The following is a 26474-nucleotide window of genomic DNA, read 5'->3' on the forward strand; positions in this document are numbered from 1 at the left end:
ATGATTCCCCTGGACCACTAACTGGCCTTCAGAACTGCAGTATCCTTCTGGATAGGCTCTCTTAAGTTGAGAGATAGGAGCAGAGAAGGTGCGCGGGGACACATGGGGACTACAGTTCCAGCACTTTCCCATGGGAAAATGCTGGGGGGTTATAGTGCATTTGTGTCAGAATAAGATATTCCAACTGCACATGCCTAGCACTTACTATACAAACAGGCTCCATCTATCTCCCTTATACTTTACCATCCTCTCTCTCTCAGGGCTCCATTGTGTCCCCTATGCTCTTAACATCTACACATGAAGCCACTGGGAGAGGTCATCCGAGAATTAGGGCTCTAGTGCCATCAGTATGCCGATGATGCCCAGTTCTATATCTTTTACAACTGACTCATACTGATGGGATAGCGACTGAATCAGTGTCCAGAGTTGGTAATGGATTGAATGAAGGTTAATAAACCAAAGTTCAATCCTGATAAGATGAAGGTACTATTATTATTATTATTATTTATTTATTTATTTAATTATTAAAATTTTTATACCGCCCTTCCAAAAGGCTCAGGGCTCATTAAAACAAAAGGCTCATTAAAACACCATTAAAATCAATTAACAAAACAAAAATTATAAACTACATAAAATAATAATTAACAATTAAAACATCATAAAACACCAATTAAATAGCCAAAACAATTTAAAAACAAGTTTCAAAAAGCTGAGAAAGCTTGGTTAAAGAGATGCGTTTTCAGTAATTTCTTTAAAACTGCCAGAGATGGGGAGGCTCGTATCTTATTAGGGAGCACATTCCAGAATCTTGGGGCAGCAGCTGAGAAGGCCCGTCTCTGTGTAGCCACCAAACGAGTCGGCGGCAATGGGAGACGGACCTCCTCAGATGAGTTCAATGGGCGGTGGGGCTCGTACTGAAGAAGACGTTCTCTTAAATACCCAGGGACTAAGCCATTTTGGGCTTTGTAAGTTATAACTAGCACTTTGTATTTTGCCCGGAAACCTATTGGCAGCCAGTGTAGCTCCATCAACAGAGGAGTAACATGGTCTCTCTGAGATGACCCAGAGACCAAGCTGGCTGCCACATTCTGAACCAACAGAAGTTTCCGGATTACGTACAAAGGCAGCCCCACGTAGAGCGCATTACAGAAGTCCAGTCTGGAGGTTACCAACAAATGTACCACTGTTTTGAGGTCATTGATCTCGAGAAACGGGCACAGCTGGCGTATCAGCCGGAGCTGATAGAAAGCACCCCTGGCCACCGCCTCAACCTGAAAAACCAGGGAGAGGTGTGAATCCAGAAGTACTCCCAGACTGCAAACCTGTTCCTTTTGGGGAAGTGTGACCCCATCTAGAACAGACAGATCAAAATCGTCTCTAGAGTTCTGATCCCACACAATAAGTACCTCCGTCTTATCTGGATTCAGCTTCAGTTTATTCTCCCTCATCCAGCCCATTACTGCTTCCAGGCAGGCATTTAGGGAGGATATGCCAACTCCTGAAGAGGTTGACATGGAGAAGTAGATCTGGGTGTCATCAGCGTACTGGTAACACCCAGCTCCAAATCCCCTGATGATCTCTCCCAGCGGTTTCACATAGATGTTAAAAAGCATTGGAGAAAGTACAGAGCCTTGAGGGACACCATACTTAAGCTCAGATTTTGAAGAGCAACAGTCTCCAATTGTCACCATCTGTCTGAGAGGTAGGAGCGGAACCACTGTAAAACAGTGCCTCCCACCCCCAACCCCCTCAGACGTTCCAGAAGGATACTATGGTTGATAGTATCGAAAGCCGCCGAGAGATCCAAAAGGACCAACAGAGTCACACTTTCTCTGTCAATTGCCAATTGGAGATCATCCACCAGGCCGACTAAGGCAGTCTCCACCCCATAGCCCACCCGAAAGCCAGTTTGAAATGGGTCTAGATAATCAGTTTCATCCAAGACCGACTGGAGCTGAGAGGCCACCACCCTCTCAATTATCTTGCCCAACCATGGGAGATTGGAAACAGGCCTATAATAGCTCAACTCTGAGGGGTCTAATGCAGGGGTCTTTAGAAGTGGTCTAATAATTGTCTCCTTAAGACAAGGAGGCATCCTGCTTTCCCTCAGAGAGGCATTTATAATTTCCACCAGGCCAACTACAACAGTCTCCCTGCTAAATTGAACAAGCCATGTTGGACAAGGGTCAAGAGAACAGGTGGTAGGCCTCATCGGCCCAAGCAGCTTGTCCACATCCTCAGGAGTCACAAACTGAAACTGATCCAGTCGAATCACATAAGAGGAATTGTTGGACACCTCCAGTTCAGTTTAAATTAATCTGTGGATTAATTAATTAATTGTGGAGTCTCCATCTAAGTCGGCCCGAATCCAAGAGATTTTATCTGCGAAAAACTCTTTAAACACATCACAGCGGGTAACTGATGATTCCAAATTCTGGTTCAAGGGAGGGGGTGCAGATACTAGTCCCCTCAGAACCCTGAACAACTCCGCTGGACATGAACTCGCAGAGGCAATACGGGCAGAAAAGAACCGCTTCTTTGCCGCACGTATTGCCCGAGCATAGATCTTTAGATGTGCTTCCTGTTGTAATCTGTCAGATTTGAGTCGAGTCTTTCTCCACTTGCGCTCCAGTCGCCTACCTTGCCACTTCAGCCCGCACAGATCTTCCGTATACCAAGGGGCCAATTTTGAAGCGGGTCGGAGCGGGTCGGATTGCTTAGGAGCAATCGTGTCTACTGCCCTGGTGAGCAAGTTGTTCCAATTCTCAACCAGGGCATCAACAGGATCACCAGCAGAACCAACACTGAATCCCTCCAAAGCTTCTTGGAATCCCACCGGATCCAATAACCTCTTCAGGCGGACCATTCTAATAGGCCCCTCGCCCCTGCGGAGGTGGTTGTAAGTCCAACCTTAACCAGATGGTGATCCGTCCATGACAATGGGGATATCACAGGGGTCCCCACCCACAGAACACCACCCTGATCAGAATAAAAGACCAAATCAAGTGCGTGACCTGCAATATGTGTCGGTCCAGATACCGCTTGGGATAGGCCCATAGTTGTCATGGCCACTATGAACTCTTGCGCTGCCCCAGACAAGTTGGTCCCAAAACGAACACTGAAGTCCCAAGTACCAGAAGTACCAAACTCCATGCAGTAGGACCATCTGTGAGACTGTGCTATGGGTTTCTGTACTATGGGTTTCTGGCACCTACTTAGGGTGATGGTGTTCATCCTGCTGTGAAGTTTCCAGGTTTAAGGGTGCTCCTAGATCTAGTGTTGTCACTGGCAACCCATGTCCCTAGTGGTCTTGAGTGTGTCCCATAAACTATAGTTGGTGTGCAAACTGTAGCCTCTCCTGAACAACTATGCGTCCACTGCAGATAGGGACAGAGGTGATAAGACGGTGAAGACCTTCCTCCTCCTGATTGGCTGTCTACATGCTGAGGCTCAGTAAACCCCTCACCTCAGCCTGAATGACAATCTTCAGAAAATTAGCAAAGTACTCCTACTGAAGTGAATAGGGAGAAATTTAGTGGTGTACTGGTTAGAGTGCTGGACTAGGGCCTGGGAGACCCGAGTTCAAATCCCCTTTCAGCCATGATACTAGCTGGGTGACTCTGGGCCAGTCACTTCTCTCTCAGCCTAACCTACTTCACAGGGTTGTTGTGAGAAGAAACTCAAGTATGTAGTACACTGCTCTGCGCTCCTTGGAGGAAGAGCGGGATATAAATGTAATAAATAAATAATGAGAAACTTAGTGTGGATGTGAGCCAATGACTGGAATATCCTATCTCCCTAACTATAAAACCAATTTACGTGTTCCAGTTAGGGAGACAGGATTCTTCAGTCACTGGCTCACATTCATACTAAGTTACTCATAAGTAGCCTTATTGAAGTTAATGGGACAAGTTTACCTATCCCATTAATTACACTCATGTGTAACTTAGTCTGGACGTAAACCAGTGACTGGAAAAGTCTTTATCGAGTACCTGAGCTGAAGATTTGCAACAGAAGGAAAAAGGCTAGGAAACCCTAGACTACCATAACGTAATATACACGGGTTATCCTTGATGACTATTTGGAAGCTGTATGTTACAAATGCAGCTGCTAAGGTACTAACCAGGACGAGATGGTGGGGAAATATTTCACCAGTGCTTAATTTCACTGGTTTGTAGTCTGTTTCCAAGCACAATTCAAAGTCCTGATGTTACATTTAAAGCCCTAAACAGCTTAAGACTTGGATACCCAAAGGTATACCTTTCTCCTACATCAACCTGCCTGTACACTAAGATAGCCTTCAGTAGTTGTTCTCTAGGTGCCCCTGCCATCTGAATTGGGGTGGGTGGTGACCAGAGAGGGGGACTTCTTGGATATAGCACTCCATTTGTGAAACTCCCTCCATAGAGAGGGAGGCACCTATGCCGCTATCCTTTCAGCACTAGATGAAGACCTTTTTATTCACCCAGATCTCTTAAGGTTTTAATTGTGCTGCTGCTTCTAATTGCTGTTTTACTATTATGATGGTTTTATGCTTTTACTTGCAAACTGTCTTGGGAACCTTGTTGAAAGAGATATATAAAATAAAACAATACATCTGAAAATTAACACTGGAAGTATAAGCTTCAAAGATTTCAAATACATTTGGCATTTTTTATATTTTTGGGCAAATAATGTTATGATAGATTAGTAAGTTATTGAATACTTTGCTCCCACTACATTAGCAGACTATTTACATCACAACTTTTCTAATTGTGATTACAAAATAATATAGTATAATATATCAAAGAAGTCTTTCTGTGTATATTAGATCAAATAAGAATATAGCGACTTGCTTCTTAATCTGTTGGAAGCAGCAAAATATATCAAATACTGTAAATTAGTCTATTAGATGGGTTTATACACCACCTGCTTATCAATGCACTCAACACGGCTCCAATTTAAAATATTGGCATGAAACTTACTAGAATGGCACAAAAAGTAAAAGTGATAGAGAGGGGAAAGCAAAATAAGCCAGTTTGGGTACCACAGTCAACGTGAGACCTCTGGGGGAAGGAATAGTAATTAACACATATGACTAGATTTCAGGAAGGTGCTGTATATAATACAAATAATATATTAAGACAAAGCAAGAGAGTCTTAAAACATCTGAGGAAAACCTAACTATATAATGTAACTAGTATTTTCCAGCCCATTATAATAACGGGCACTAGATTCCCCCCCCCTTTATGCCTTCTTCCTCCGCCCCCTCCCCACCTGATTAAGGGCCAAATCGGCCAAAATAATTGCCGCCGCGGCTGCCGCCACCCGCCCTCCCAGCTGCCCGAGTCCTCCTCTCCGCCCCCCCCCCCATGATTAAGGGCCAAATTGGCCCATACAATTGCCGCCGCGGCCGCTGCCCGCCCGCCCAGCAGCCCGAGTCCTCCTCCCCTGCCGCCTCTTCCCTGGCTTCGCTTCTTCTTCGCTTCCTCTTTGCCACCTCTTCCCTGGCTTCGCTTCTTCGCGGCGGCCGTGTCTCCCTCGGCGTGTTCTGGGCATGCGCTCCGCGCATGCCCAGAACAGCTGAGGGAGACACAGACACACGCCACGTACGGACACCAAGGCTTTTATTATAGAGGATGCTATTTTACTTAAGCTATTGTTCACTGCATTTTTAATATTTAAAAATATGATGGAAGAAGTCCTCTCAGAAGAAGAGAAATGGATGTTACAGTATATGGACACATTTTAGATACTTAAGTTGCCAAGACGCGTGATTTCAAAGAAAAACCTGAAAATGTAACAGCAAAGTTTGGTAAAGATAAACATACACAGGGAACCATCCAGACTAAATTTGTCATGACCAAGTCCCATTGAAATTAATGGGACTTAAGTTAGTCATAATTAACTTATTTATTTCAGTAGTGCTTAACCATGACTAACTGGTATGCATGCTGCCCATTATTTCCCAATAGGATTTCTTGACTCTTCCTCTTTCATTGCTTTCAAACAGAGATGTGGGGTTGAAACTTTTCCAGAACTAAAAACATTCTGTAAAATGTTCCAATACTTTGATTTTCTGTGGAATGCTTCCACGTAAAGCTTTGAATTTTTTTTCAGTACATCATTAGTATATCAGTACATCATTCAGTACATCATGTTTCAGTACTACATTAAGTGCTTTTACTGATTCCCCCACCCCCAATATTTTTAGCTGAGCTATTTGGCTACTTGAAAAACATTGGGATACAGCACGGGAAAATACGGTACTACTTCTTACTAAATATACTGGTCAAAATAATATTCCTAATCCAATGATCACAATTTATTTAGGGCATCTGAAAAGTTTTCATAGTAAAAACATTTGAGAAAAATTGATATGCAAGTGAGAATAAATTTAATGGGAAGCAATTCCAGAAAATTTCCCAGTTCAATTTTTTCCCTCAGAAACCCCGCTTTCAGACTTTGTCACAATATTCTGAAGAGATTATGTTGCATACATGCACAATTTGCTTACTTAACAGAAAGGGTTTTCTTCTTGTATCAGAAACAGGGGCACACAGTTAATCTACCCACTATAACAATCTTGTATTTCAGCATTCATCCAATCACCACTGGTAATGTGGAATTTATGTCAGGATGAGTGGCATTATTTCATTTTTAAACCCTCCCCACTAGCAGTGGTGGTTTTAGGAGCGCTTGAAGCGCCATTAATGTTTTCAGCAGCCATGCAGTAGGACCATTTTCTGGAGCATTCTAGATGGAGGGAAATGGCAGTCAGCAGGACATGGCTGTTGGGAATGTTATTAGTGCTTCAAGTGTGACTGAAGCTGCCATTGTCCACAAAGGCACAGCTAAAAAAAGAAACAAATGTTCCCGACACTACCAACAACATGAGGAAGTCCCTCAAAGGAGGCAAGTAAAAACATTGCAGGTGAGTAGATTGTGAGAACTGTGTAGTGTTATTTGTTTATTATTCCTCTAAAAATTATCTATTTCAGATGCTCATCTCTAGCAAGTCTAACCATGACTGAAATAATCTAAAATACAATCAGATCCAAGAAGCTTCCTTATGATCTAACATCGGTTAACGATATGTATAAAGCTTCATCAAAAATTAAACTGCTTCAGCATCAGTTTCATTCCCCTGCCCCCTCGTCTGGCTTCTGAAGTCTCAATTATTTTCTATTGTCCAGATATAGTACTGGTGAGTGGATATGGTTCAGCATACTGAATTTAATCCAACACTATTCAACTAATGATGACTGGCAGGCTGGGAAGATGGAGCGAGAGGAGATACTGGGACACCACATGTGGGGGCTTCACTCTTCTCTGGAAACAAATTCGCATTCCTGGAATTGTCTTTGCACTTACACCTCCAATGACTTTCACCTCAGTTTTGCATCTAAAAATCATTTATGCCTTTGTAACATTAAAGTTAGAATATTTTAACACACTTTACAACAATTGTTCTTGATTACTGTTTGCAGCTTTCAACTAGAGAAATATCATAAACCTTTTCTATGTGTGGGACACCAAAAGCAAATTATACTTGTTTTGGCTCCACCTTGACTTCCATACAAGTCATTAGTTGCAGTTATTATTATGGGAGGAGAGCTGGTCTTGTGGAAGGAAGCATGAATTGTCCCCTTTGCTAAGCAGGGTCTGCTCTGGTTGCCATTTGAATGGGAGACTGCATGTGAGTGCTGTAAGATACTCTGCTTAGGGGATGGGGCTGCTCTGGGAAGAGCACCTGCCTGCTTGAATGCTGAAGGTTCAAAGCATCTCCAAGACAGGGCCACTGCCTGTCTGTGTAGACAACATTGAGCTTAGCCCCCCACCCCAACGGATTTTTGGACTGCATAATCCCCAGCTTAGTGGCCAATAGCCAGGGATTATGGGAATTGTAGGCCAACATCTGCAGGCCAAAATTGAGCAACCCTGAGCTACATGGACCAATGTGTAGGGATGTGCCCGGAACCGTTCCAGAGGTGGTGGGGGTGTTCCCTTAAGGGTGGGGGAGGGTGCACTTACCCCTCCCACCGCATTTCCCCCGCTGACACTCCATAGTAGCTAAGACCCGCGGGGCAGCAGCATATCTTCCCGCTGCCCTCATCAGGCGTAAGTGGCTGAAAACACGCAACGGGCGGATGAGCGCCGGGTACTTCCGGCCACTTCTGGCTGATGAGGGCAATGGGGTGGCAGGGAGGATTGCTGCCGCCCCGAGGGGCTTTGTTACAATGAAGTGCCAGCGGGGGAAATGTGGCAGGAGGGATAAGTGCACCCTTCCCCACCCTTAAGGGAACACGCCCACCACCTCCGGAATGCCAAAATGGCCCGGTAGCCGAAACGTTTCGGAGGCCTCTATAATGGCCTCCGAAACATTTCGGACTCAAGCCTACCAATGTTCTGACTTGGTATAAGGCAGCTTCCTATGTTCCTAAGCCCTATACGGCAGTTCCATCTTATATTTATAAAGTTATTTTAACTTATTGATATGTACCTAAAACATCTAGGATGAAGTGGGCTGCCAATAAATAAGCAAGAAACCACATAATCAGACAAATAGTTTTCCCTGAGCACTTGGTATGCATTTTGGAAGAAGTAGATCTTCATCGATATATCATTTATCGAAAAGGCCTATGATACATGTTGAAAAAGCCAAAAATATAACCAATACTAGGTACAATGATAAAGTTCAGAGGTTTCCCTCTGCAAACTTACAGAAGCCTTCAGGCAAAGACACAACACTAGGCCCAACAAAAAAATTCGTAGATGCCAGCATCAGTCCCTGTCTGGTAGAGTGCCCAGGATTTTGCCAAAACCTCCCATCCTGAAACTATATCTTTACCATGCAGACATACATAGGACATAATTTCTACAGTTTGCTTTATATTCATCAAGGTATTCCTATGTAAACTAGACATTTTAAGGATCAGGTTGCATAGCATTCCCTTTAGCACATAGTGCAGAGCTACTGCAGTCACCACTCTGCAGTCCTTTTGGCCCTATAAGATAGAAGCTCTTTATCAAAAAATCTTCTGTTTTGGTTTAAAAAGGTTTCTAAACCTAGCCTATTTAGAAAATAAACTATAAAATGAATGCATTATGCTAAAGATCAGGCTGTGTGATGAAAAAAGGTCAAAAGCTCAGATTTCTAAAGAAACTCTGCTTTAACTTATCACCCTTATGCTGTCTTTTTTATTTTTAAATCGTCCAGTCCTAGGCACAGTTATTCAGGAGGCAGTCTTGCTGATTTCAATGACATTTACAACCAGGTATGCATTACTACTCCAAATATGTACACTTCAGATTGCACCTTCAATTCTAACTACAGATGCAGAGCTTTCTCTATCCTCCTGCATGCACCGTTCACCTTCTCTGTGCCTGTTTTATCTCATATTCTGTAATACAGCTCAAATAAGTGCTGGGTTACATAGGAACACACACCCCACCTCCGATATGGTAAACAAAAGGCTTCAAGCAACATCCTGCATCCTACCTCCATGTCCTGGAAAGGACATGAATCATATCTATCTATCTATGTATAAAAATCAGAGATGAACACACAGAAATCCAGCCATCATCAGCTGTACCAATGAAAATTGCACTAGTATATCCTTGCCACCTAAGGGTTGTGTGTTATTAAATGTAAAAAGAAAGCTGCTGTACTGCAAGAGTCAAGCAGGTGAACTATATACCAAGATACTCCTGGTTCAAATTTCACCTGGACCAAGAACTCACTGGATGGCCTTTAGCAACCTATCATTCTCTCTGCTGCAACTTTTTCATCTGCATGTGGTTAATATCGGCCTACAGAGAATATTTGTCAAGTGTTTTGAACACTCAATAACCCCATTTTCAATGCTTATTTAAGAAAGACAATTACAGGCTACCACTCACAGCAGGGAAGGGGAGAGGAACAAAGTGGCCATCCCAATTTGCAAAGTGGCAAATGATGTCATCAACAGAACAATTTTATTTTTGTATTTATTTATTTGGATCATTGAAAAAATTTTAAGCTTTATATTAAAGTCTCCTCAGCCACCACATCAAAGAGGCCTAGCAGAAGAGCAAATGATAAAAACGAAAATCAGTTTAATCACTGCTGCCGACTTTAGCCAAAGAATGAGTCCCCCTGATTTCAACGAGAAAGCGAACTACACGTTTAGATCTCTCCCACTGAAATCAACCCTACTACTACTAAAAAAAAATACGAATGCCTAGGTTGTGCAGATAAGATTTCGCCCAACTCACTGAAACTTCCTCCACTCTTTTCCAACCTGAGCCCCAAAGGCAGACAAATTCTACAAAAGTTCTGAAAATGTGCTCAGGCTGGGGCTTTGGCGAATGTGCTGCGGGCGGGCGGGCAGCCAGCCACGAGTTTGAGAACCGTAACTAGGTTTTTCATTTAAAAGAAGCGTTCGCGAGAGGGGAGATAAAGGTGGGGCAGGAGGAGGACGACTGCACGGACAGAGCCGGTGGCCGGTTATAATGTTGGCTCGAGCAGGGCAAATGCACACGCCGCTTTAAAGCAAAGCAGGACTCCGCTTAACTCCCCGCCTCCGAGCCGGAGCGAGATCCCGCTACGACGGAAGGGCCGCGGGCGGCGGCAGTGGAAGGAAGGGGAATATACTGTACCTTTTTCTTCCCGGCTCTCGGCCGCCATCGTTTCCCAGCGGCCGCCGCAGGCTCCCAGCTACGGTCGGAGCGAGTGAGCGAGCGAAATAAGAAGGAAAGCAGGCAGGCAGGCAACACCACTTGCTTTAGACGAGGGAGCAGGAAACAGAAAAACAAGTGGCGGAGACAGAGCGAAAGACTCGAGCGGGGGGGAAACTCCACCAAAATGGAGGATTCTCTTCACTCCCCCCCCCACTTTTCCTCCTTACTTCCTACGCGACAATTCCTTTCCCCCACAATGCCCTGCGCTGTTTACGATACTTTGCGTCACAGGGCGCAGAGCGTGACCGCCAAGAAACGTTTCGCGTCATAGAGATAGAAATATACCAGAGTTACATACCACAACCATAGTGTGTGTTTTTTGGTTTTTTGGTTTTTTTCTTAAGAAAAATGTATAATTTTAACGCGCAACAATACCTAAAAATTAGAAAGAGCATGAACTCTTGTCTTTGCCCTTTCCTATTGTTTTGGTAAGACACGCTGCTACCTAATCATACAGGCTATACTAACATCCTGGTTTCCTCAATTATTCTCTGCAAACACCTCTCACTTCCATTCCAGGAGATTTAAGATGGTGTTTAAGCGAGCCTGGAAGCCGCCAGAAACCAGGGTCCACCCTGGTTGCATGTGAATGGGAGACTTGGAGATGCTCTGTGAAGAGCAGAAGGTTAGGAACATAGGAAACTGCCATATACTGAGTCAGACCCTTGGTCTATCTAGCTCAGTATTGTTTTCACAGACTGGCAGTGGCTTCTCCAGTGGTTGTAGGCAGGAGTCTCTCTCAGCCCTATCAGTAAACATTTTGGGGATTGAATATGGGATTAAGGAAAAAGTCTGGGGGGGAAATTGGACAGATTGGGAAGAAAAAGTAATGCTTAAAATCACCATGTGGAAAAAAATGGAGCCTTGCCATGTACCAGAAAGCGGTTTATATCCGGACTTACCTGATACCCCCCACCTCTGGTGCATAACCTGGCTGTAGTCTATCCTCCCCCGCTCGATCTCCTTCGGAGAGTTGAAAGCCAGATCTTCCGTCTAGTATGGCACACTTTCCTTTGGCCCGTGCGGTAGCATTTAAGGAGCTTGAACGGGGAGGCCTAGCCCTACCTGCCCTGCAACCCTATTTTGTAACTGAATTCATGTCCTACAATTTTGGAAACTGGATTTTCGTGAATGTCCATAATATGTCCAACCTCCTGCAAAAAACCTGGGTCTCGCTTTTCGCTCTGCGTTGGTGCAAGTCAGCGTGGGGCATAGCATGGTGGGGGAAAGGATCTTTTAATGGCAATATCACACAAGTATTAAAAAGAGAACACCCGCACTACTTGAGAGATTTGTTATTCACACTTAAAAAATGGAAGGTTGAACCGGATCTATTTAAAGGATCCTCCTCAGTTAAGCAGCTAAGGAAAACAATTTATGGAGAAATTCTAGAAGTGGGTTTTTAAAAACCGGATTTAGAATGTAAACGCTACAAACACCGCACCTCACAGTACTTGTTGCAACCCGATCACCCTATCACTCTCTTTAAGGAGAAAAAAGTCCCTTTCCATTAATGGGAAACAAGGTGGCGCTTATACTGATATACTCAGAAAACCAATTTCATACTGAGAGGTTTAAAACACACTATATGATAAGAACTTAATTAAAGGTTATCTCTGGAATTTCCTCTCTAGCCCCAACTGTTATCTCTGAGACTTCCTCTGTAGCTCAACCGTTATCATCGGAATCTCCTCAGCAATTTCTATTGTTATTATTTACCTACAAGTGAGATAATGTAATCATTGTGTAATTACTTGCCTACGTGATCTGTAAAGTATAAAAGTCTGTTGTAAATGATGCTCGGGGTTCTGGAATGTAGGCAATAGCCGACCAGAACCTTTGCTTCTGCAGAGCAAATAATAAAGCCTTTTAAACTTCTCCGCCGGTGATGTTCTTTGGCTCGCTGACCCAGTAAAAGAACCATTTGGATGGTATAGCAATACCACCAAGTACTGCCACTTAACGCAGCTAAGCCATGGCTCCCAGAGGACCAGCAAGAGTGTCCTAAAATCATCTGCAAACAGAAAGCTAGTGAGCTAGTAAAACATTCAGGGAAACCCACTCACATTTCTTAAAAGAGTGTGTGGTAGCCAAAAGAGTGTGGCAGGGAGTAAGCAAGCTGTTAGAGTGGCCTGATTTGGAAAAACAGACTTGGGAAGAACTAACCTCGGGCTTGAGCGATAGAACCTCTTTTCGAGATCCCAGAAAGAAACCTTCAAGGAAACGGGATGGAACGGGTGCTCTCATACTAGGGAATTGGAACGTTCCCCTTCTTGTAATCAGGTTAGTAAACCTGTATTTCATTTATGCAATGCTCGTGCATAGGAATAGGGAGGGAAGATGCGACCAAGAGGTTCACGCAGATGAGACAGTAAATCTCTTCTGGAAAAGTTTGTATGGTTATGTGCAAAAAGACAAGAGTATTTCTTCTAAACAGCAATGGGACAAATTATGGAAATAGACGTTGGACGTACCCCCCCCCCATTACCTGATGTGCCTTGTAATCCCTCACCCCTGCGTTACAGTACTACCTGCATATACCTCATAACCTTGTGGGTTTCCAAATCCTTGTGTGTAAATCTTTGTAGATATATCATGTACAAACAACCACTTTGTATATAATTGTGCTTTGGCAACGTACTGTATGCTTTGGTAGTTTGTTGGTTCAATAAAAAAATCTTGTCCTATAAAAATAAATAAATCTTGTCCTATCTTGGAGAAGCCAGGGAGGGAACTTGAAACCTTCTGCTCTTCCCAGAGCGGCTTCATCCCCTGAGGGGAATACCTTACAGTGCTCACACTTCTAGTCTCCCATTCAGATGCAACCAGGACAGACCCTGCTTAGCTATGGGGACAAGTCATGCTTGCTACCACAAGACCAGCTCTCCTCTCCAAGTTCCCTCCCTGGCATCCTCAGATAGGACAAGATTTTTTTAAAAAAATAGGACAAGATTTTGTTTTTGAACCAACAAACTACCAAAGCATACAGTAGCTGAGAGAGATTCCTGCCTGCAACCTTGGAGAAGCTGCTGCCGGTTTGTGTAGACAACACTGAGCTAGATAGACCAATGGTCTGACTGGGTATAAGGCAGTTTTCTATGTTCCTAAGCTCCCACTATGTGTGTTTCTATTAATTATAGCTCTCTGGGTAAAAGAAAGCGCTTCCGTGCGGAAGTGGACAGGGCTTAACCTCCCTAAATTTCCATACCTGGAAATGGTAATGGGCTGGATGATTATTTTTACACCAGCTGCATCCATTTCTTGAGATAAACAACCTCAGAACAGTGGTGCATCTACTGGTAATTCTCAGACCTGACTACTGCAATGCGCTCTGTGTGGGGCTGCCTTTGTATGTATTCTGGAAACTGCAGTTGGTACAGAAGAATGCAGCAGCCAGGTTGGTCTTGGAGTCATCTCAGAGAGACCATATTACTCCTGCATTGAAAGAGCTGCACTGGCTGCCGATAGGTTTCCTGGTAAAAGACAAGGTGCTGGTGATAATCTATATCTATAAAATTCTCTTAAATGTACCTGTCACTAATTGCGAGTGAGCTGCCAGGGGAAAAGCAAACAAGAAGGCTAATGGCCGGCCGGCTGAGAAAAAGTGGTGCTGGGGAAAGCGGTGGATGGGGGGAGGTGGGGAAATGGCAGCGGGGTGGGGGTGCAGGAAAGCGGTGGGGGAGTGGGAAAGTGGCAGCAGAAATAGGCTGAGAATGGGGGAAGAGCTGAGGGGGAGGGAAGGGGAGAGGAGGGGGGAGGGCCAAGAACAAGGGAGGTGGGCTGAGAAGGGGGGGAGAGCCAAGAGGGATGGGAGAGAGCTGAGAATGAGCGGGGGGGGGGGAGGAGGAGGGGAGAACTAGAGGTGCAGATGCTTTGCATCCGGGCCAGCTAGTAACCTATAAAGCCCTAAACAGCTTAGGCCCTGGGTATTTAAGAGAACATATTCGCCATGAGTCCCTCCACCCATTAGATCATCTAGGGAGGTTAGTCTGCAGTTGCTACTGGCCCAACCAGTGGCTACTCGGGATGGGCCTTCTCTGTTGCTGCCCTGAGGCTTTGGAATCTGCTCTCTGCTGAAATAAGAGTCTTCCCATCTCTGAGAACTTTTTAAAAGGCAGTCAAGGCACATTTATTCACCCAGGCTTTTAATTAGATTTATAGTTTTTAGCAGTTTTTACAGTTTTAACATGGTATTACATTTTAAATTGCTTTAATGTTTTACTGTTTTAATTTTGTTTTTATGTGTATTATTTTTGTTGCAAACCACCAAGAGACATAGATTTTGGGCAGTATATAAATATGTTTAAATATAGATAAATAAATAAGCCTCATATCTATCTATCTATCTATCTATCTATCTATCTATCTATCTATCTATCTATCTAATTCTCTTAGACATACCTGTTGCTAATCCCATGCGTGGCAGCTCTTGTGATAGGTCCCAAGCAAGGACAGGGGGAGAGGAAAGCGGCGGCAGCAGGGAACATAAAGCCAATGGCCAGGCCAGCAAACGGGTGGGTTGGTGGATGGGCAGGGAGGTGGCAGCAAGCTGGCGGGGGGGGGAGAGAAAGCGGGAGTGAAAGAAAGCAGTGGTGGCGGGGGAGAAGAGAAAGCGGCGGTGTTGGGGAAGGCGGGGGGAGAATGTCTTGGGCAGCTGATTAGAGAGAAAAAACATTGGGGGGTGGGTTGAGAACGAGAGAAAACTAGAGGTGCAGACAGATGCTCTATGCCTGGGCCAGCTAGTATAATATAATCCACATGCTTATATATGCTGGAGCAGAATGTTTTTGAGTTTTTGTTTGTTTTTTGAGCCACACAGATTGAAGCAACTCCTGCTATGGTTCAGAGCATATTTTACATCTAGGATCAGAGGGGTGATTGATTATTTGTGTCCTTCCAGACAGAAAAAACCCCACGGTACAACATAAAGAACTTGCACACAAGTAGGAAGCAACTTGCATTCACCCTCCACACACTCCTATAAACTTGTGTCTTCTTTCCCATCTTATTCAGGATCACATGGGCTGTTCAGACAGAGACCGTGCACAATTTCTACAGTGCCACCTCATAGCCAGCTTTTGCTTTCCTAGAATAACCCACCCCTTTTCACCCACTTGTCTTAAAAGTACTAATAAAAGGAGATGGATGGATTATTTACAGAAAGCAAGATTTGGCTGTTAGGTAGCACTGAGGAATCCAGGCATGGCCCCTGCTGGTATCTGAACAGCTCATGAGATCCCTTTGGGAAAGACGACACAAGCAGAGGTACACCTAGGTAATTTTGGAGGCTGGATCTAAAGGCCTTTGGAAGCCCCCCTCCCCTGCAGATTAAGCATCCATCATGTTGGGCCAGGCAACCACACCACCCGACATAGACTATAGAGGATTTGGGGGCTCCCAGGGATCATGTGATAATGAATTATTTAATCCAGGCCTACAAATTATATAAAAGTGTGTATCAAAGTATAACTCAAAAGTATAATGGAATATAATGGAATATAAAGCTAGCAGGTTATTCAGAGTTGAAAAGCCTCTCAGTAACGGAGGCCAGAGTTAAGCAAGAGGCCTCCTCTCAAGAATGTGGGTTGAGAGGCCCACCAGAGATAGCAGGTACCAGGAGTGGTCAAACACACAGCATTAGCTAAATTCCTCAGTCAGCAGAAAGAGGGTCTTGCTAGTACGAAGAGATACCATAGGGATTAAAGTTGTCATAAAAGCCAGGTAGTAACTCATCTTCTCAGGCTCTAGATGGCACCTCTGGAATATGTAAGTTTGATAACTAATAATGTGTATTAATTGCTTTATTGATATGCATGTATATTTGAAACCTATAAAAACTATCTAACTGTATGACTCAGGTGCGCAGTATCACCCAGATGCTCTCTGATGATACTCGTGCCTTTCATGACATGAAATAAAGCGCTTTCTTTGAGCAACGCACCCTTGTTGTTTGGCTCCATTCAGTTAAGACAACAAGTATATCGGCGAGAATTGAGCCTAATCCTCTTTGGTTCTGGCAAGACGCCCCATTCTCTATCCAAGTGATAGAAGGATGAACGCAAGTGGCTGAATCAAACAGGAAGGCTAGATTCTAGAGGGATTTCCCCCCGCAACACATGGAGGCCCTGGACTTTGGCCCAGAAGTCCAGGGGTAAGAGCGCCTCTGGACACAGGAGTATGTGGAGGGTGAGTAGTAGGGTTGCCAACATTTCATTGCCAGAATGAGGGACACAAGTTCCAGAATGAGGGACACAAGTTTGTGGGGGCTGGCTGGAGGGGCTGGGAGGTGTATGCAGTGGTAATCAAGAGCCTGCCTCTCATTGACGTATATGTAATTGAATTATATGCTATTGAATAAATGAGGGACGAATGCTGTCCCTATAGGGACCAACATTTCATCCCTGAAATGAGGGACATCCTGCATAATGAGGGACAGTTGGCAACCCTAGTGAGTAGGCTCTCACTCCGAGTCCCAGCTTGTGCACAAGCTTCTCACATCACACAGTTTTTTTGCTGTCTAGAAGGAGCCTTTGCCTGCCAGCCTCCTTCTTGGATGAGCCTTGTAACTGCATTATCCAGATCCAAGTGGTTTCTTCTTTTATCATATTCATAACACTGTTCTTTCTAATTCAAAAGAAGAACGCATAGCCTTTGCCTCTATATTGCTTAGAAAAGCTAGATAATGTGAAATCTGACACTAGGTGGTGCTATTATCACAGATCTGATGCCACAATGATGTTTTGAATGTAGTGCAAGTGAGCAGGTATGATCTGTTCACCTAAGTCAACAGATATATTGAGTAGACAAACTGAAAATTTTGTGTTATGGTGACCCCTTGCAAATCTAATCTTTATTTTTATCTCGTAAACTGCCACTCTATCCCTAACCATGTATTAATGTCATATCGCCCAGAGACAGAAGCTTGGGGCAGTCTACAAATCTGATAAACAAATACAATATCTAGATTTGCAGGCAACTGCCTGTTATTATCCAAAGGCAACTGGCCACAGCAGAGAGGGCAGGCTTTGGGGTTTACTTCCAGAATGTGCTGAACAGTGGCCCCAGGAATGGATGCAGGAATTAGTAACCAGGAATCTCATGTTTTTAGAAGCCACATCCTGGCTTGGGTATTCAGGGATTCAGCTGTGCACTTCTGGTGTGATAACCAGATGGCGTGCATGTGATCAACAAGCCTATCGTTATGTGCCTGGTGAGAGCATTTGTGCAGCATGCTTGAACAGGGCTGCAAAATGGCATTGCAGGTGCCTTTTCCCATTTACAGGCAATACCTTTAAGCTGATGCCAACACAGCACATGTGGAGCTCAACAGGATGCTTCTGACTCTGAAGCATTGGCTTCAAGAGATGAATGGGGCCACGGATGCATTCCTAGCTCAGAATTTGCCATAACTGCAAAACCATTGGATTTCAGAGCATCAGGTCTAGAGCAGGGCTTGTTGGGGCACATGTACCCCAACCTTAGATCCAGAGGTACCGGCCCAGAAGTATATGGAATTCAGGCCTATGTCTGGTTCCAATTTTATTAAGACAGGAATTAATGCCTGGGCTCAGGGTGAATTGACACCCGAGATCTCAACTGGTCTGTGAGGGAAGAGGCGATCCAGCATTGTATTGTGAAATGGGTACTCAAGGAAGCACAAAAGCCAGGCCAGAACAATCCAAATGTTAAAATCTAACTCACTATCAGATAATGTCTGTGGAAGAGGCCAGAGGCTGATCTCTCCTTTCCTGTTGCAAGAAGTCTATGTTAATCTTTGTCAGTGATTGCTCTGCTATACGCAATTGCTCTCTATAGAAATTCAACATAGGTAAATGCACACAAAGAAGACACCTATAGACTTTAATTCTTACTTTACTAACACTTTTACACCTCATGGAATCAGGCTAGCAAATCTGGGACAAGAGAAGGGGCCCATTTGCAACTCAGAGATGCAGATTTGCCTTGGGCAATGCCCCCTCCTCAAGATAGCAGCTAACAGAAGATGAGATTAAGATCTCTCTGGACTGGCCAATATCCTGAATAATTAAAAGACATTATCCAGAAGGTAACAGCATTGTCACCCTTTTGGGGACCCAGGAAAAGATGAGGAGATTTGAATAGACTCTATGAGAGATCAAAGGAAAATACAACTATAAAGAATGAGGTTTACTGGACAGAGAACTAGCAGTCTTGTGCCTACACTCAATCTTCTGCCTACAAGCAAGACTTGCTCATGACTAATCCAAGAGTTTGCTGCCCAAGCCGCGGGGCTAGAGGCAGGAACTCTGTCCATGGACAGGAACTGTCTGTGACTTCCACTGCGCAATGAGAAGTCAAGACTTCCCCAGCCATGGTACCTTCACTCTCTGCCTCGCTCTGAGCAAACTGTCTGCTTGATCACCAGAAGCCAGACCACCGCTCCCAAGTTGCTGTTCCCAGCTACAGCCTCTCTCCTTCAGCTGAAAGACCCACCACTCTCAAGCCTCTGATCCTGGTAATATGCTGCCTCCACAAGCCTTGGATCCCTTCATCCTTTCCCTTCCTTCTCCTCCCCCCCTACTAATTTCTGATATCCCCAACCCATGCCAGTCCTCAACCTTCCTTACCCCTCCCCCCTTTCCTGTCTATATCTGAATTATATTAGGCTCTAGGAAGATTTAATACACACACATATGTTAGTTAGGAACACTGGGTGAATGTTGTTGCTGGCTAGGGTTGAAATCTTGTTAGTAATACTGATATAATGTTCTGCTTTCTGCTCAGTTAGATTGATGTTGTTATTCTTTTATACTCAATAAAGCCCATTGAATCATTTAGGATTGGTTTGACTTCCTTTTTTCCTTGCGCCCAGATCCTACATGGTCACTATATAAAAGAACTTGGTCACTTGGTGACACTGATGAGACAGGCCTAATTTTGTGTGCTAGCTAATGAGCATATTTAGTATACAAATCAGGCCTGGACCACAACAGGCTTGAGAAGATGTGTTTAGTTCCACTTGAGCACCTGATGTAGTTTTTGGTCAAGTGTGTACCAAAGGCGTGGGAGTTTGGACTACAGCCAGCTATGTAATGGCTATAGCCTTTGGGACTGAGATTATGACCATAGGATATCTAGACACTACAGGAGACTTTAGGGTATGGTGTATGTTAGAGGGTGGCTATGAGGAAGCTGGATGGAAGATGCCCCATTACTCCATAGATTGTAGGCCACTTGTTGACTATTTCCCCCAGGGCTATGTAGTGCTGTGTACAAAGAGGCCCTGTTTACTGCAATGGCACATGTGGCCTTTTTTTTGGTGTCTGGTACAAGCAAGTTGTTTCCAAGATCAAGGTGCTGTTTCATGTGGAGGAAGCTTCTCTTCTTGGGAACTGGGATGCCCCTTAGTTTGTGATTTTTAGAAAATTAACCAGAAATGGGGCATGTCTGAAGAGAAGCATGGGTTCAGAGCAGTGCCTGGCTCTGAACCCCTAGAGCAGTGGTTCCCCACTAGGGTTCCTCCAGATGTTGCTGAACTACAACTCCCATCATTCCCAGCTACAATTTATTGTAGCTGGGGGTGATGGTAGTTCAGCAACATCTGGAGGAACCCTGGTTGGGAACCCATGCCCTAGAGCTTTATATAAAGCCTTAAAGGTGAGGGAGGAGGTTGTCTTTTTCAACACTGACAGGTCCTCCACTCATGCAGTTCAAGTTCTAGGCAAGTGCTTCGTAGGTTGTTAAGTACTGGGGGATTTCCGCCTAAGGAATGGAAGCACTGAAAGGCAGGCAATGGTATTCAAAGACTTGAAGGGCTAAGTACAGAACTGAGAGGACTGATGACTTCCATTCAGTTGTATTTGCTGTTATCTTTTGTCCTGGCAGGTGGGGTTGGACAGATGGCAATAACAGTCCGGATGCTGATCAATGACCATTCAGTTATCTGCTGGGTGCATGGGGCCTTAGTGAACTGGTCCGCATCAGCTGGGATAAAAGTAAGTGACGATATGGAACCAAAAGCTGCCTATGCCCTCTAGGAATGCCTGGCAAGTGGCTCAAGTCCTGGTTTTTCATGGGGGAGTTATTTGCACATGGCTTCATGCTGTGGGGTAAATGTTGAGTGAAGCCACTTCAAATTACATTGAGGGAAGCAGCCCCTTCCCTCTGCTCTAGGGTTTTGTTTCGGTGCAAGTTCACATCACATGCCTCCGTGTTTTCCTTCTAGCCAATTTTTTTTTTGCGGGTGGGGGGGAGATTTCTAAACAGCTATATCTGCATTTCTACAGAAAGTATCCCTCCCATCATGCCTATGACTCTATGTCAGTGCCTCTCCCTATTTGTCCCAGTGTTTTCAGAAAAAATTGCTTAAAACCAGCATTTTAAAAACCTAGAAATACGTCAAGATAAGCTAGAATATGGGAGACAAAGCCTGTTTTGTGTGTAGAGTGCTTTCAAGGATCTCGAAGGGATTTTGGGTTAAGTTTGGCTGGTATGTGGATGCACATACTGGGGCTATTCAGATGATCAGCAAAAATCGGGCTAGGAGAGCCTAGCCCGATTTTTGCTGCTCATAAGAACCACTGGACTCGCAGCCGAGCCCGGTGGTTCTAGAGTGGGTAACCCGCTCGAGAACCCCTGCCTTAAAACCAGGTTTGAGGAGTGAGTGCTCTGCAAGCCTGGTTTTAAGTATCGTGAGTAGCTGTGGTGCGTCTTCGCGCTGCGCCTACTTATGAGTAGAACTCCGGAGGGGAGGTGAAAAGCCGCCTCCCAACTCCGGGAGTCTCTCCAGTATGCCCTGCGCACAGGGCATACTGGGGCTTCCGGGGGCCATGCGGCCCCCGAGCTCCCCAGCCCCCGCCGGCTCTGTCTTGGAGCCGGCAATTGTGTGGCTGGCCGATCCGGCTGCCCAGGGCTCCCTTCCTGCTCACTGCCCCAAACCGGGTCTCACGGATCATGAGACCTGGTCTACTCTCTTCTGAAGGAGATTTAGTGTAACAGCCCTGTCTGTAAAGCCTCCTGGGGAAAATGACCGAGGGAAGTGGACTGTTACTAGCCACACTTGCTATACCATTTTGGGAGTACTTCAGTGTGCAAACAGGCTTTTGGACGCTTTCTTCCTTCAGCCTGTTTGGGAGAGAAACGCTGGCTGCATTCCAGGCAAAACGTGTTTCCCCAAAAAGCGCTTTCTGGGATCATTTGCAAAGAACAGCAGTAAGCCAGAAGAAATGCCCCTCTCTGATTGCATTAGAACTCAGGCAGAAAGAGATGCAGAACAGATCCAAAAGCTGAAAAGTGACAAAAGGGAAAGAAATGCAAGCCCTCTTCCACTTTCGATAAGCTCAAGTTGCACAGACCCTCTTACCTTGTTTCCTCCCTCCTGTTATCAAAGTTAAACAAGTATATGCCAGAATGCTTGATGTGACCTTCCCAAAATCTATTCCAGTGATTGCTCAGGGGAATAACTCATTTCAGGAAACTTTCTTTGTCTATAGAAGCACACAGGGAGCTGCCCAACATAACTTAATCAATACCCAATATTCACACCTTATCTTATGTATTGATTTTATTTATTATTTCTCTCTGTAAATCCACCTTGGAAACTTTTGTTGAAAAGCGGCATATAAATATTTTGTTGTTATTGTTATCAGCAACAGGAACTCCTGAAGTCAGGAAATTCCTGAAGGAGACTATCTCTACCAGCCTCCTCTAGCTTTCAGTCAATGCCCCAGGGTATGCTTTTGTCTATAAGAACTCCCCTCAAACATGGAATCACACTTTTACCACCTAGCCCTCTTACAAGCTTACACTCTGCCCAAGGTGCCCTTGCATTTGAACCAAGGCTTTTGCCTTTTTGCTTTTGCTGGGATCTCGCTTTTGCTTTTTGCATCTGTGACCTGCAACTGCTTTTGCCTTTTTGGCTTTTACCAGCCTGGCTTTTGCCTCCTGCATTTGCCACACTTGTCATCTTTGTTGCCCATGCACCTGCATGCCATTGGACTCTGCGCCCCATGCTGCCCAGGTGCACCTCAATGAGCTCACTTTATGCTTGGGCTCCCCCAGAGAGGAGTCCCATAGCTAGATTCAGGTAGCTATGACAAATGCCTCCCCGCCACCCTCTCCTTCCACCCTCAAGCCTCTATCCTCCTTCCTAGTACTAGTACAACAATTTGGTAACGTGCATAACCACCCACTTTTTCATTCTCTATATCCCCTTATCCCTCAATTAAAAAAGACTCTTTGTTTTCAAAATCACATCTCCATTCTCTTTATTCCCCTTCTAATGTGTTGATGCCATGGCCCAATCCTGCAGGACTTTGCATCTTTTCTTGTTCACAGGTTTGCACTCATTTGACACTGATTTCCTCCACTTTAAGCATAGCATAGAAATAGACAGTGGCAGTAAACACGTCTCCAGCAGAGCCTGGTAACAGGACTGGGTTATCATTGAGCTGCTGGAGCCTTGGGGGAATTGAAAGTGGTCTTTTAAGCAGTGGTCTGACTTGCTGCAGTGCCAGAGTGTGGAGATCAGCCAAGAGGAATACACAGAGCTAGGTGTAAAGTCAACTAGGACTTGGAGAGGGCAACAGTGGCAATGGCGGAGACCTTTCTTTTCCCAAGAAAGATTCTTTTCCCAAGAAAGATTCCCAAGATAAGACAAGGATTAAAGAATAGAACAATATCTGACCTCTGAAAAGTATACAGTGTACAGTATACAGTGTACTGTGCTTGATTGGCCAGCAAACTCGCCTGACCTGACCCCATAGAGAATCTATGGGGCATTGCCAAGAGAAGGATGAGAGACATGAGACCAAACAATGCAGAATTGCTGAAGGCCGCTAATGAAGCATCCTGGTCTTCCATAATACCTCGTCAGTGCCACAGGCTGATAGCATCCATGCCACGCCGCATTGAGGCAGTAATTGCTGCAAAAGGGGCCCAAACCAAGTACTGAATACATATGCATGCTTATACTTTTCAGAGGTCAGATATTGTTCTATTCTTCAATCCTTGTCTTCTTGGTTCCATGTAATATTCTAATTTTCTGGGATTGTGGATTTGGGGTTTTCATGAGCTGTACGCCATGATCATCACAATTATAACAAATTAAGGCTTGACTTATCTCGCTTTGCATGTAATGCGTCTGTCTCATATATCAGTTTCACCTTTTAATTTGCATTACTGAAATTAATGGACTTTTGCACAATATTCTAATTTTCCGAGTTTCACCTGTATGTCTCGACTCAGATCAAGATCTTCTTCAGAGGCCCTGCTACAAGTGCCCCTGCCAAACAAGGTGAGGTGAGTGGCTATGAGGGAGAGGGCTTTTTCAGTGATGGCATCCCATTTATGGAATAGCCTCTCCAGTCACTTTGTTCTTTTAGATGCCAGGTGAAGACCATTCTGGTCACTCAGGCTTTTTAAAATTGATTTTAAAAAAAAGTTTTTAAAATGCTTTGTATTATATGTTGATTTGTTTGTTGTGCTTTATGTGTTTTATTGGATGTTTTAATGTTGCATTGTGAGCTGCCACAATTTGTTATGAGGTGGCTAACAAATGAAGTTGTTTTTATTTATTATTATTATTATTATTATTAGCACATGCAGTGCTCTGTACAGAATTTAGAAATTTTAAAAAATGGAGCCACGAAGGATTTCTAATGCATCAATCCCGGTTTGGAACTGGGTAATATAGAACTCCAAAATCTAGGTGAAAAAATGGATGGACAAAATTTTGAAACTAACTATCTCTATATTTAGTACCTGATGATAAGCCCATGATGTCACAGGCTTGCGATGATCTATTCCAACTGTGTAGGTGCGCCGTAGCACCTCGCAGTTCTCAAGAACTGCTGGGCTGGACAGACAGGCCCAGCGGTTGATCTGCCTATTACCGTGGAGGAGGAGGCCTGCTTGGCTCACCCCCCATCCACCACCCCTCGGCCGCGCACATGGCGGCTGAAATTAAGGGGGGGGGGATTGGAGGTTTGGCATGGCAGAGCAGCAGTCGGGTAGGGACAGGTTGGCATCAGGAGGCCCCCAAAAGCAGGTTTCAGGGGGCCTCCTGGCAGGAGCAGTCCAGGCACCAAAATTACCTAAGTGTGCCACTGGCTGCACCTGTCTCTATTTACCCTCAATACCTTACTTACCTCCAAGTCAGTCAGCCAAGCTGACTGGATCTTCAGAGGACATGTTCCAAGACAGAGGATGCCTACTTACCTTGCATAGCTCAGCCTGTCCAGTATGGGATAGCTTCTTTCAGGGAGGAGAAGAGGGTACACCCAGAGGCCAAAATATAGCCTGCCATTCTGACAGACACTTTGCTAATCCCTTTAGATACATACATCAGGGAGTAGTCCATTATAAAGTATATGGTAAGCAGGTGATAGTTAGATGTAAGCCATTTTAATAATTTGTAGCAGGTTTTTCTTTTTTCTTGGCTTGTACAATTTCACTGTTGTTCATTCCACAATTCTCATGCTCCCCTCAAGATGTCTGGTCCATACCAGGGTTAAAATAAGATTGTGTGAACTGATTCTGAGAGTGGAAAACATGAATGTTAGTGATAAGTTTGTGTTCAAAACTAAAGTAAAGTATTCACTAAAGTGAATACAAATACAGAAGATTACTAACTTCAGAGCAGTAGCAGTGTTCATCTGTTGCAGCAAAAACAACCAAGAGTTCTATAGCACCTTAAAGACTAACAAATTTATTGTGACGTAGATGAAACCTCACTTCATCAGATGCACAAAGCAGAGAATTACAGCACAACATTAAAACAAACACATTAAATCACAACAGAACAAAACATGGAGGAAAAGAAAATATAAATACAATACAAAAACAATTTAAAAAACATTTTTTTAAAATCAGTTACAATCAGATCAAAAAATTTAAAACATTTAAATTTAAAAAGACTGAGTGATCAAAAAAGGTCTTTACCTTGCATCTAAAAGAACAAAGTAATGAAGCCAGGAGAACCACATTGGGGAGGCTATTCCATAAACGGGGTGCAACCACAAAAAAGGCCCTCTCCCTACTAGCCACCCACCTCACCTTGTTTGGCAGGGGCACCTGGAAGAGGGCCTCTGAAGAAAAGGTCCGGGTTGGGACATATGGAGCAAGGTGTTCTCTCAGGCCCAAGCCATTTAGGACTTTAAGGGTTAAAACCAGCATTTTGAATTGTCCCAGAAATGGAATGGGAGCCAGTGCAGCTGACGAAGCACTGGTGTAATATGATCAAAACATCCAGTCCCAATTAATAATCTTGCAGCCCTATTTTGTACTAGCTGCAGTTTCCAGACTTGTTTTCAAAGGCAGTCCCACATACAACATATTGCAGTAATCTAAGTGAGAGGTTACCAGAACATGAGTAACTGTGGCCAAGCTATCTCTGTCCAGGTAAGGTTGCAGTTGGCGTATCAGCTGAAGCTGATGAAAGGTATAGAGGCCACATGAGCCTCTATTGACAGTGCTGGATCAATTAGCACCCCCAAACTGCAAACCTGGTCCTTCTAGGGAGTTCAACCCCATCTAGAACAGACTGAACATCATTCACCCAGGCAGAGGAACCACCGACCAGCAGTACTTCTTTCTTGTTTGGATTGAGTCTCATCTTATTCACCTTCATCTAATCCATTACTGTGCCCAAGCACCTATTCAGGACAGTCACTGCCTCACCTGCATCTGATGAAAAAGAGAGATACAGCTGAGTGTCATCTGCATATTGATAACTCCTCAGGCCAAATGACCACTCCCAGCGGTTTCATGTAGATGTTAAGCAGCATAGGGGAAAG

The 26474-nt window shown here is 44.4% G+C and overlaps 1 protein-coding gene across 5 annotated transcripts in view; it reads right to left on the reverse strand.

Moving 5' to 3' along the window:
* YTHDC1 (YTH N6-methyladenosine RNA binding protein C1) overlaps positions 1-11643 on the reverse strand; it is a 40759-nt gene extending 29116 nt beyond the window's left edge. For 3 of the 5 annotated variants that reach the window (XM_053261501.1, XM_053261503.1, XM_053261498.1), the window contains exon 1: positions 10621-10908. In XM_053261501.1, the coding sequence (XP_053117476.1) occupies positions 10621-10648 (28 nt within the window). In that variant the 5' untranslated portion in view covers positions 10649-10908. Of the gene's footprint in view, positions 1-10620; positions 10909-11603 lie in introns of those variants that run through there. The other 2 variants (XM_053261502.1, XM_053261499.1) reach the window with 1 other exon arrangement.
* Between the last annotated feature and the right edge of the window lie 14831 nt (positions 11644-26474).

The sequence above is a fragment of the Hemicordylus capensis genome, chromosome 6, assembly GCF_027244095.1.
Source record: "Hemicordylus capensis ecotype Gifberg chromosome 6, rHemCap1.1.pri, whole genome shotgun sequence".
Classification (NCBI taxonomy): Eukaryota; Metazoa; Chordata; class Lepidosauria; order Squamata; family Cordylidae; genus Hemicordylus; species Hemicordylus capensis.